The 13,755-nt window shown below is 38.7% G+C and overlaps 1 protein-coding gene across 3 annotated transcripts in view; it reads left to right on the top strand.

The window, feature by feature from the left end:
- The window catches only part of LOC150076915 (uncharacterized protein C19orf47 homolog), a 114,922-nt gene that overhangs the window by 78,122 nt on the left and 23,045 nt on the right, over positions 1 to 13,755 (top strand). For all 3 annotated transcript variants that reach the window (XM_090385975.1, XM_090385974.1, XM_090385973.1), the window contains one exon: positions 13,487 to 13,694. In XM_090385975.1, the coding sequence (XP_090242101.1) occupies positions 13,487 to 13,694 (208 nt within the window). The remainder of the gene's footprint in view (positions 1 to 13,486; positions 13,695 to 13,755) is intronic.

Here is a 13,755-nt window from a genome sequence, read left to right as displayed (position 1 = left end):
GGATTTGAATACCAGAAAAAAATTACTGGGATCCCAGAATCTTGGTATTGTAAACCCTAGATCACCACTATGGATTCAGTCAGTGTCGATCCACTGGTGATATTCTGGCTCACGTTACTCATCTATAGAAAAATTCAATGGAAAAGTTTGGTGAAACTCAAAAAATCTTGATATTTCAAAGGCTTTTGATTGGGTGTGACATAAAGGTTTTATAAAATTAGCTTCCATCTAATGATTTGCCAATTGTTTTTTGTAATTGAGTATCCAGTTTTCTCTCTGAATGCTCACTGGTGATGTTAGATGGCTCTCTGTCTTCTAACTTTTCCACTATGCTGGTGTTCAGTTCTCTCTCCAACTCTTTTCCTCTTGTATAGGAATGACCTTCTTCGTTGACTGAAAATCCTATCCATAGTTTTGCTGATGATGTCACATTGCAATTCCACCTTCCAGTTTGAAAAACCTTGTTCTGCACAAACAGCTTCAACTTCTCAAATACCTACTAGAAATTCCTTAAATGCTGATCTACAGGTAATTTGCCAGTGGGGCAAAGATAACTTAGTTGATTTCAATCCTTCTAAAACTCAGTCCTGTCATATATCCTGAAAAATTGATTCTTCTGCTTCTATGCTTATCTTTGATGACACTCACATTTCTACACAAGATCACATTCACATATCTCTATTGGGAATTATCCTGACTTCTAATCTCTCTTGGCATAAGCACATTACAAATATTTCTTCCTCTGCATCTAAAAAAATTGGGTTTTCTCTTTTGCTCTCAGAGTTACTTTTCTTCCAAACAGCTGGTCACTCTTTACGAATCACAAATATGCTCTACCATGGAATATTGTTCCTATATCTGGGCGGTGCCCCCAAAAAAGCCTCTCAGGCTTCTAGATTCCATTCAAAGGAGGACAGTTAAGCTAATTAATGACTCATCTCTAGCAGAGTCTCTCCGCTCTCTGTCTCATAGATGTCCTGCTTCCACAGGCACTGTCCTTCTGAATTGGCTTCTCTAATTCACACTCTCTCACTTCCAACTTCAAACTCACAGAACCATCTTTTCTTCTTCTTCATTTATTTATTCAGTTTCCATTTCCATCTACAGAAATTGAAGTTTAATGTCAACAAGTGTCTTCTTTCATCTTCTTGACCTTCACCCCATGCATGGTACTAAGTACTATAGGTTCTAATACCTCTCGTGCTTGGGGTCTTCATAAAAAAAAAAATATTTTTTTAAATTTCAATCTTCAGAAATGAGAATTTTAAGGAAAAATATATTTATATTTTTCCTTAAAACTAAATTAAATATATTTATTTTTCCTCATTTGTAACTAAATATATTCACTGTTTCCTCCAGTTTACTCATTTTATGGTATTACTTCTGGTAGATGCCATCTTGCCATAGTTTTTAATCCCTCTGCAGCCTTGCTTTTTAATTTGACCATTATATTTGCACAGGCATTAAGACATACAAACATATTTGCCATATTTAAAGAATCTGGATTTTTCTTAAAAAGTGTTTTTTTTTTTTTTTTCCATTTTACAAATTTCAGTCAAGATTTTGTTTCACAGATACAGAATACTGAAGTCATGATCATTATATTTATACAGGATGATTATAAATCCCATTAATTGATTGATACTATTTAATATACTGCACTAAATTTTTTTTTTTTTTTTTTTTTTGTGTTAATAAATTAATAACCGGGAGGCCAAAGCATCAGCAACTGGGAAATAAAGTGCTGCATTAGCAGTATTATTATTATTGGCAAATGATGCAAGAAAGCAAGCTTATACAGCATTAACAAAAAAAAAAAAAAAAAAAGCAAACACTGCCCATTTCACCTATCCATTTCCCTCTAACAGTTTATCTGGTTCTTTCTTCAACGTCTCCAAATCACCCTCCTCCATGATGCCAGATGAGAGTTTGTTCCCACAGTCCTCCACCCTCTGGTTGAAGGCAAATTTCTAACTGTCATTTAATGTTTAACTGAAGAAGGCTGTCTACCCAGCCGAAAGCTCTTTTGTATACTAACCGTTCTCTATATGTATATTCTGGTATTAACCGCTCTGAGGAATTATAATTTTTTCATTTCAATAATATGAATCCGGAGCGCATAGGCCTCTTTCACCATATTCGGACTATTCTTGGCCAACCAACATACGACATGGTTGTGAGACTACAGAAGGATTTCATCTTTATAGCCCGTGGCAGACAACACCTGAGGTTTGCTCACAGATGCAAAGCAAGCAAGATTATCCCGAAAGGATTTTGGTACAAACAACCGTTTTCTAATGAGTGTATGGGACGTGCCTGTCGGAACTTCGGCTTCAAGGCTCTGCGCATATGGATTGGCTGCCTCCACCGTGACATACAGCATGCTTCAGCAAAGCAGCCCTACTAGTTGACCTTAAGGCTCTGATTCCCGATCCTATTTACACCCATGTAATCAATACTTTATGCTACCAGGCCGTCAGAGAATCAGATCATTATTGTGCACGACAGAAACGTAAGTTCAATACTTTAATTAATGAATCCCGTCAATTTCGTCGCCAGCATAATGCCCCTTCCACAGGTTGCACAGATTTCGTATTGAACCTGAGCAACAAGCAGTTATCTGCAGAACAAACAGACCTATTGACTCTTGGCATGGCATTTGCCGTTCTTCCAAAGTACCCACCAATCACTGACATCGCCTTAGGCATGGAAACATGTTTATCACGTCTCTTCAAACCTCAGCCGTATGCAGATTTCTGCCCTCAAGGCACTAAAACGGGATTCGTCCATCGTCATTCTACCGGTGGACAAAGGCCATCGTACGGTTGTAATGAACCGCGCTGATTACGTGGCGAAAGCCTTACTGCTTTTGCGAGACACTTCCATCTACAAACCCTTAACCGTTACCCCCAGCAGAGCATTGGAATGATGGGAGTCAGAGGTGAATATCCTCATCAATAGTTGGCTCAAACAGGGGAAGATAACACAGTCAACCCGTAATCACCTCCGTGCCTCCGGGTGTCAGATCCCACAGTTTTACGGCCTGCCGAAGGTACACAAAGAAGACACACCACTAAGACCAATTGTATCCTGCTGTGGATCACCGACTTACGAGTTGTCTAAGTTTGTCTCGAGGCTTCTTTCTCCTCTAGTTGGCAAGACCACCTACACCGTCTCCAACAGTATTGAGTTCATAGAAAGGATCCGCACTATATCCATCTCACAAGATCAAGTCATGGCATCGTTCGATGTAGTATCACTCTTTACCTCCATCCCAGTGGAACTTGCCATCTCTTGTGCAAAACAACTCTTGGACAATGATGAAACCCTTATCGACAGAACCAGGCTGACACCTGATGACATTTCCACCGCCCTCAGACTGTGCTTAACAGGGGGTGCAATCATGTTTAGCAACTCAATTTACCAGTAGGTGCATGGCACAGCCATGGGTTCCCCTGTCAATTCGGTCACGGCAAACATCGTGATGGAGGAGTTAGAGGGACGTGCGTTTACACACGCACCAGATCACATCGCCTTTTGGTGTCGCTATGTAGACAATGTGTTCGTAGTTATCCCTAGAGACTCAGGTCAGTGAATCCTAACCCACCTCAACTCACTATCACCCTTCATAAAATTCACGATTGAGCTGGAGTCGAACAACACCATACCATACCTAGATACCCTCGTCCGGCGCGAAGACACATGCTTGAAGACGACAGTTTATCGTAAACCTATGTGTGCTGGCCAATTTACCAACTTCCGGTCAGCACACGCACAGGGTCACCTCCTCACCACTGCCCGAACCTTGCTAACTCGCGCCTGGACACACTCTAGCTCTGCAGGTGAAAGACGCACAGAGATCTCCAGGGTCAAAGTGGACCTTGCGAGGTATGGCTATCCCATCGACGTCCTTGACAGGTGTGACCTACAGGCACGCGACAACGTGGCGACCAACAGTAACGTCAACAGTGGTGAGTCATCCACGAGGGCATTTATCCCATACTACCCCAACCTGTCACAACAGATCGGTAGAATCCTAAAATCACATGGAATAAAGTGCATCCAACTCCCAGGCAAGAAACTGTGTTCTCTCATTTCCAACGTGAAAACACCTGTCCCCACCCTTCTGCAGAGCGGTTTGGTCTATCACATCTCTTGCCGTGACTGCACTAGCTGCTACTTTGGAGAGACTGGACGTCAGCTCGAGAAACGTCTATCAGAACATAAAAGGGCGATCCGTTTGGCAGATGTGGAACACTCAGTTATTGCCGAGCATGTCTGGACAACCCACCACGACATTGACCCACACCGCGATGTTGTGGTTGTGGACAGGTCCCACCATTACCTATGGCGCACCTGGTTGGAATCGTTAAACATAAAATGCTCGGATACCTCTTTGAACAGGAACAGTGGTTGTCAAGTTAACCACATCACAGAAGCAATAATTCTGTCCATAGACAAACGCTGGCCGTGTCACCACCATACGTCACAGCCACAAACTTCAACCTCAAACAATTAGCCACGCGCCTCACGCACCAACCTTGCAGTGCACATCCCCATTCTAACTGTCATTTAATGTTTAACTGAAGAAGGCTGTCTACCCAGCTGAAAGCTTTTTTGTATACTAACCGTTCTCTATATGTATATTCTAGTATTAACCGCTCTGAGGAATTATAATTTTTTCATTTCAATAATATGAATCCGGAGCGCATAGGCCTCTTTCACCATAAGTGCCATTAAAATTAAAGATTTTATGAATTTTGTCAGTTTTACAGTAGTTTAATTAGTATACAAGGCCTATCACAGAGTTTGTTGACTTCCTTTAAAGAAACATTTTTCTCATGTTTGTTATTCAAGAGAGTTCAAATAAAAGTTACTGATTCTTTTTAAAGTCATTTCGTGCAATGTTGAAAAAATTAAAGCAACAGTTAATTTTGTTTTGCTGGTAATAGTGAAATTATAGTAATCTTTTAGTATAATTTTTTACAGATTTTTTGCTGGTAACCAACTTGGAACTCTATTTAAGTGCCAATGTTATATAAAACTAACGAGTTAGGAGGAAACTTTTAAACATTTTTTTTAAAATAGCTTTTAATTTGCAACAAGCCTTTGATATTTTCTGCACACAGGAGAGGAGAAAGGATCATTTAAAAATGATATATATATGTGGTGTATTTTTGTAAGGTTCACTTACATTGTTAAAACTATTCCTGTTTACTTTAAATACATGGTGAAAGCCACTGGTCTTAGAAGTTTAGACATTCTATAACTGATTTTTACTTATACTGTAAGAAGTTAAGATTTTAAAAAGGGATAACTGTAGGAAGCATTTGTTACACTGAAATGTTTCTATTTAATCAGAAACTTTCATTTTGAATAATAAGTTTGTTTTATTTTCCCCAAAAAATATCTTATGTGTTCTTGATTAGACCTTATTTTGCAGCTGTGCTCACTTATAACAAAAATTGAAACTAAAGCACTTCATGTTTCAGACCTATGCAACTTTGGGAACCCCTTTCAATCATTTTAGGACAGTTAAAATATATTTTTGATAAATACTTGATTATACTGTAATTCAAGGGTGCAACCATTTGGAACATGATACTGCCAAGGGTAATGTCCTTGTGCATGCTTGATGTAAGGCATGTGAGGAAATCAGGCAGCAACTCAGCATTGTTATGGGCCTATGTAAGAGCTTGAAGAATAGGGTAGATGTCCTCGGAGGATTTAAATTGAGGGCCCATCAAGCTCTCAGCTGCCCACATCAATGCCAGAGCTTGCACTTGAACATCAGGCAACACAGTGGCAATCCATGGCAAGACAGAATGCACTGTTCCTACAGGAATCAGTTGTTGTCAGTGGCTCTATTGTCGAGGAAACAGGTAAAATATTGTGCCAAAGGATAGGTGGAACAGGACCAGGGTATGTCTGCCAAAAGGTTGATGATGTTGTAGAGCAGATATCTTCTGTTAAGGGCACAAAAGGTGATATTGTTGTACACGTTGGCACTAATGATATTAAGAGTAAGAGACCGGTGGAATTACTTAACAAGTAATTGTTGAAAATGTTGAAAAAAAGTTGTGAATTAGGGTTGAATTTGAAAGTGTCTGCAATTCTGCCCAGACACGATAGGAGAGAGTATATGATGAGAGCTTTGTCAATCAATTTGGCCCTGGAGAGATTGTGCAAGGCTCATGGAGTAGAATTTTTCTGACCCTGGTCTGTTCTTCTTAACAGGAGAGACTGCTTCTACAGGGATGGGATACACTTAAATAGAAAGGGTGCAAGAATATTTGCTGATGCTATCGAGGCAGTGTTAGGTCGGTTGGAAAACTGCTAGCTTGGTGGGATACACAGACTAATAGATTAACAGTAGCCGCCGGCAGAGGTGAAAGTGATTCTTGCACTGTTTCGACTGGAATGAGCAGCAGCCTGGAAAACAAGGTGCGGGATATTTCAGAGACTGCTGAAAGTCATCGCAGAACAAATTTTGACAGAAGTCCAGGAGACATTGACTGGAGTATACTGGAAATAATAGGAGATGATTTACCAAAATCATTGGTACACAAGTTAGAAGAAAAGATTCTAGCAGGTCAACTTTGTCTTTAGCTGATATGGCAAAAGAACCACCTTGTTTGAACAGAGGTGTTAGTAGAGATGGGCAAACGTTCCAGCCAGTAGCTTTGGCAAGAAACCAGAATGCTCCACTATCTTTTGGACAAGTAGTAAGTTTTATACTCTTTGCCTTTTCAAAATATATTTCAACAGATACAGCTTATCCACATTATTATTTTTTTCCACATGACATTGACAGGATAGAGACAATACTGTTTATCATGGAGCATTCCTTGTTATTTAATTGTGATTCCCTTTTAAATGCATTAGCTGGAGGATACTTCTGTAAGTGCTTTTCTTAATTAAGGATGCTAAAAGGTTTCATAAAAGGATCAAATGGGGAGAAGATGATCTGGTTGAGCTGGTTAAGGCCAAATTACAAGGTAAAGCATGGTGGATCATTGTCAATAACTCCCACTATTCATGGATACTGATTTGTATGAGCTTTTAAAAGAATCTTATGAAGCAATTTCCAAAGAAGCATAGGGTCGCTACCCATTTCTCAAAAATCTTGAGCATAGTGCAGCATAGTGCAGCATCAAAATGAATCCATTGACTCCTATTACTAAAGGTTGCTTAGACTAAGACCAAAGGATATCCATTTTCATTCAGTGGCTTTTGCACCATCAGTTCATTGTTGGATCATAAGAAGAGTTTAGAATCCAGTTGTTGAAGGTAATTCTCCATCAATAAAAGCAGCAGCATCAGATGCATGCAAGGAAATATCAGTACATTCAGATAACAGAGCATACAGTTCAATCAAACCAGAATAGTTTTGATTGAATTGTATCACATCTTCAATCAAGAGAAGTTGCAGTTACAACAGAGTGTGAGAGAAATAAGAATACAGCCCCAAACTGAGAGAGAGAGAGAGAGAGAGAGAGAGAGAGAGAGAGAGATGAGGAATATTAAGGGCCAACTTACCAGAGAAATGGATGTGATTAGAAAGGATTTCAGGCAGAAATATTATCATTTATGAGATAAATAAATGATAATAAACGATAATAAAAGACAGATCTACTCAGTATGACTGAGACTGCCAGGCAAGATTTACAAAAAGTACTTCCTCGAACTGCGTCCTTGAAAAAGAATAAACAGATTCTGTGTTATAACTGTGGGGGGGGAATCAGGCAGTATATAGTCATAATTGCAAACTGGCTAAGAAAGAAGACATTGAACATGAAATTTCAGGAAAGGGACAGAACTGTAGGTCAGCTGTTTGCAAATTTGTTCAGGTCAAGAAGCCCGGAAATACTGATGGGGATGAAAACAATGCAGGGGATGACCAATTGTTCACTTTGGAGCAATTCTTAAACAGACAGCAGAAAGTAAAAGCATGACTACAACTTTGTCTTCTCTGAGAGTTTGGTAGAGGGCTTCGAGGACAGGGCACTTTTCATTTCTGGGTTGCAGTTTTTCTTTGTTACAGAGAACTTTTCTCCAGACTCCAATTGAATTATGTGTTCTGGCTCCTTCAACGCTTGTATTATTCATTCGATAAAGTTAAAATTACAGTTTCCACCCAACTTCCATATAAAGTTTGACATTGACTTGAAAATCATGAATACAATGCAATTTGATATGACATCATTTGGAAGAGGACTCCTGGAGAAGTTTACAGTGGATTAAAATTACAGAGATAAGGCCTTTTTGATTCTGAGATTAAGCTAAACACATCTCAGAAGTCTGTTATTCAGGTTAAAACTTAATTCTGGGTAGAGGGACCTTAATACTTTGTAATACTGATAGCGTATAACCTCCAAATACAACCGATCAGAAAGGAATAATTTATACAGGCTTCCCAAATGCAGTAAGAGCTCTGAAGAACACCAGAATACCTACCCACCCTGTACTGCATCAGATCTCTAAAACCTTAATCAATCTCCCAAAATTCAAGTGAGGAATTTGATAACTGGCTGTATGGAGATAAGAGGAAATGAATTGAAAAATAGAACTGTAAGGGCGACAGTGCCTCCTGGACATGCACAGGCTTCTATTGAATATATAATAAATATTGTCAAGCACAATGGCAGCAGTTCTGGTAATAGCAAACAATCTGTTCCAAATCAAACCAATATTTTGAACAGATTGGAAACTGGAACAAATGCATGAAAAAATGTTATCTTCTGAACAGATTAGAACATTACTACATACTCCAGCATGGACACTAGGAAGAAGTTTTACAGTTAATCATTTGAACAATGACTATATCTAGAAGAAAATATGTAATCCTGGCTGTACTATAGATAGGTACACATATTTTTTTTTTATCTTGAAGGCTGAAGAGCAACTTCTCCTGCCAACAGCATCAAACTTGTAATACAATTCTAACAGTCAAACAATGCTCGTTGAATACAAGACATAAACCAACACCAAAAAGTAATAACCAATACCAAACATGCACTCACTCTCAGAAATATTCTAAGTGACAGAAATAATATCATTGATGTATTCTCATGCTTAAAGATCCCAAGCCTCCTTTTATACCCTTCTAAGTACATGTAGTGGCATTATGTCTATACAGGGTGATTCACTACCAGTGCGACAAACTTGCAGGAGGTGTAGGGGGCACAATGACGAATCGGAATCACATAGCATTGCAGGGTCCAAAATGCCTTTGTCATGTAGTAGAGGACGTTGAACGGGAGGTCGCGTGAACAGCGATCCCACTGGAAGTCAGCATTTGCGAACCAGTTCCTGAGGTAGTAGGATGGACGAGTATTCAAACGTTGAACTGGCCGACATGCACCTCGTGTATGGAGCTGCGGACTGTAACGGGCGTGCCGCTCTGCGCTTGTACCAGGAACGTTTCCTGCACAGGCGTGCTCCTCATCATACGATTTTCGTACGTGTGCACAGAAGGTTACGTGAGACTGGTTGTTTCACGAGAGGTACCATGAATCGAGAGCGAACGACGAGGACGCCGGACAATGAGGAGAATGTCCTACGTCTTGCAGAAGGCAGTACGAGTACTCAAGCGACAGGCCAATGATTGGGAAAAAGTCCTCCAGAGCGGATTATCCACTCTAGAGGACTTTTGCTACTTGGTTTCTTTGACAGAAACGGTTCGCAAATGCTGACTTCCAGCGGGATCGCTGTTCATGCGACCTCCCGTTCAACGTCCTCTACCGCATGACGAAGGCATTTTGGACCCTGCAATACTATGCGATTCTGATTCATCTTTGTGCCCCCTACACTTCCTGCAAGTTTGTCGCACCGGTAGTGAATCACCCTGTATAATAAAATATATATATATAAAATGCTTAGGTATGCTGCCCAAATTTTCCAGTTGCTAATTGTTGCCAACATCCGTTCACACAGTAATCTCGCATGACCACCATACTGGGCATTCTTTATTAATTTTTGTACTAACATTTTTCGACTGAAGAAAGGCAACTATGCCTGAAAGCTGTTGATGTATATTTATTTTATGTCTTCAATTTTAATAAACTGTTCTGAGTTTTAAGAAGTGTCAAAATGGCTGAACAGTGTGTAAGAACTTTGAGAAAATGTAGAAGAAATACTAATGAAACATTAAAGGAGAGGTCTAATAGACTGAGAGACCAAAATGAGATTTTATGACTACAAAGATGGACAGAAAACATTGAAGAAAGAGAAGCAAGATTGGAAATGAGAAGACGGGCAAAATGCCATAGGACTAATCAAATAGAAGTACTGGATGCGAATAAATTAATGACAGGAAATATGTGTTACAACTGTGAGTATTGCAATGCATGATATTGGGGACATGAGTTAAAACATATCGAATAAATACACTAAATGCTGTCGTGATGGGAAGGTTTCACTTGACCCACTGTCTGAGACACCTACTCTATTATGAGAGCTGCTTACAGGGGATACACGTGAAGCAAATAACTACAAAGAACGTATGCGAGAGTACAACTCATCAATGCCATTCACATCAATGGGTACAGAGATTAAATCACCACCTGGAAATGGTTCATCCTGTTTTAGAATACACAGCCAGATTTACCATTTGGTCTCACCACTATATCCAAACAAGTCAAATAAGCCAGGATATGGACAACTTTATATTTTCGATTCTGCTGAAGTAACAACAAAATGGCTTGAAAAACAATCAAACCAAGGGTGTATGGCCGAAGTAATGCAACAATTGGACAAGATGGTTAAGAGACGATATAATGCACCTATATCCAAAATGGAGGTTGCTGCAATATTTGTTGGATAAGACGGGGAACCACCTGCAAATAAAGGCATATGCATATATCCCACAGATGACTGCTGTGGAATTATATCACTGCTAAACAAGAATGGTGAAGACTGTTACAACTGTAAGTATTGCAATGCATGATATTGGGGACATGAATTAAACATATCGAATAAATACACTAAATGCTGTCGTGATGGAAAGGTTTCACTTGACCCACTGTCTGAGACACCTGCTCTATTACTAGAGCTGCTTACATGGGATACACGTGAAGCAAATAACTACAAAGAACATATGCGAGAGTACAACTCATCAATGCTGTTTGCATCAATGGGCGCAAAGATTAAATCACCACCTGGAAATGGTCCATACTGTTTTAGAATACACAACCAGATTTACCATTTGGTCTCACCACTATATCCAAACAAGGCAAATAAGCCAGGATATGGACAACTTTATATTTTCGATTCTGCTAAAGCATCAACAAAATGGCTTGAAAAACAATCAAACCAAGGGTGTATGGCCGAAGTAATGCAACAATATGCAATTGGACAAGATGGTTAAGATACGATATACTGCACCTATATCCATAATGGAGGTTGCTGCAATATTTGTTGGAGAAGACGAGGAACCACCTCCAAATAGAGGCATATGCATATATCCCACAGATGACTGCTATAGAATTATATCACTGCTAAACAAGAATGGTGAAGACTGAAGGATCTAGATTAAACTACAGTCAGTCCTCGTATAACACATGTTTGCACTACACGAATTCGATCATACACGATTTATAAATAGGGGAACGATATCTTATATAACACAAACCAAATTCGCTTATGCACGATTAGCCTTTGTGTTTACAAGAAATGGCAGTCGAACGCAGAATCACCCCCAACCGAACGCAACACGATAGGAATGAAGAGAAGATTCTGAAAATGTATTTGTTTTTTATATCAGTGAAGGGGAAACACATTTTACCATAATAACGTAAAAACCAACACGATTCCAGCTATCGGTATAATCGCAAATGCAATTAGATCGAGTTTACTACCAGTTTATAACAGATTCCGCTAGCAGAAACGCAACTGGAAATTGTTTTTATTGTTTTATGGTAGTAACCCCTAGAAATGTGCTTTAGTAAAATGTGAGGTGTTAATAGTGTATCTCTGCCTTTACGGTGTTGTTTATTCAGTTGCTACACACCCACAGCTTTGTTTATGTGTATCAAGAGTGCCTCCTCGTTTTGTAATTGCGCTTTGTTCCCTAAAAATGAGTAAAATACTTAAAAGGTGTGAAAAGGAAGCGTCCTGGTGAAGATACTGCAGATTCAGAGAGAAAAAGAAAAGCAATCGATAAACAGAGGCGGACTGGGTCAAAAATTCTTACCCGGGAAAATTTGTAGTCGCCTCATATTAGCGTTTATGGCCAAAATCACACCGACCTCCGGCCCACCGGGGTTTCCCCGGTAAGGCTTATGGCCAGTCTGCCTCTGTCGAAAGAGAAAAAATATGAAATTGTGAAACGTTTTGAGCAAATTGAAAGACCATGTGATATTGCATGTGATACAGACCTAAATGAGGCAACGCCGAGAATTACAACTTTCATAGCGGGAACAACTCAAAGTGTAATTAAAATCCATTAGATTAAGACACAGAGAATTGGAAGAGATGGAACGCCTGTCATCTGTTTGGATAGAAAATCAAACCAAAAACAAGTTTGCTTACGATAGAAGTAGAAGCATTAGCAATATTTTATTACGTAATAAATTTATTACATAATAAATATTTTATTATGTACTATTACGTAATAAAATACGTAAGTATTTTATTACGATTATTTATTGTGTTTGGTAATGTTTTGGTTACAAATGTGTGTTCGATTTTGGGTGGTCGGCACCTAACCCCATTTTTCCCATAGGGCCTGTTGTTTATATTGCACAATTTTGCATTGCACGAGGGTTTCTAGGAACGCAACTATCGTGCTATACGAGGACTGACTGTATTTATGCCATTAATCAGAAAGATGGCATATGTTATGCCAGGTACATCTGGTAATAATAAAATTCTTTATTCACAAAATTGTATGAGGACATGATTACTGTTACAGGCATCAGACGAATCTAAGACTATAACTTTAATTTTTTATTTATTAAAGTGTACAGTTAATACAAGTATTTATACCTGTTTAAAAAATAAATCACTTTTCACATCAGCAACCATAAGAAATAAGTACGTTATGACCATATTAGCTGATGTTCCTGTATATCCCCATTCAACTGACAGCCAACCATCATTTTTAAAAAATCCTTGTAAAAATATTTACATATATTTAAAGACTTTTTTTACAATGTAAAAAGATTGTTTTAAAAAATTATAGTTATTATTTAAAAAATAATAATAATAGTACACTGGCCCACAACAGTCATAAAATTTTCTTTTGAGTTGCACTTCATTAAAGGTTGCCCGAACTAAAGGAAGCCCTTTTCACAAACAAATGTAATTTTATTATTTTTCTATAATTTGCTGTATTTAGTATGCACTTGCCATGTAGTAGTAGTTTGTTGTAGTATGCACATGCCATGCATGCACACTAGGCTATCCATCAGCCACTCACTCATACAGGTTTCTTCAGGTAATGCTACCCAGAATTTTAATTTTTTAAATTTATTTTATACCTTAGAATTCATCTGTGTTTGAACGACTGGGACCAGCCAAAAGTCAGCCAAGCCATGAACCAACATCTACCTCTATTGAAGAAGAAAAAGAAATGATGGAACTAGGAGAAGATGAAGAAGAATATTCAGGCCCTCCACTCCAGTATCAGGGAATTTTTAAATCTGCTGGTTTGAAGAAAGTGATAAGAAATAACACCATTAAAGTTACAAAAGGTTAGTGTTGTTATCAATTTTTTTTTAAAATTTTAGATATTTCTACGGCCAAAAATGCTAG

This window comes from Mastigoproctus giganteus, chromosome 12 (genome assembly GCF_048544385.1).
Source record: "Mastigoproctus giganteus isolate SK-2022 chromosome 12, ASM4854438v1, whole genome shotgun sequence".
Classification (NCBI taxonomy): domain Eukaryota; kingdom Metazoa; phylum Arthropoda; class Arachnida; order Uropygi; family Thelyphonidae; genus Mastigoproctus; species Mastigoproctus giganteus.
This window is presented reverse-complemented; position numbering and strand designations above follow the sequence as displayed.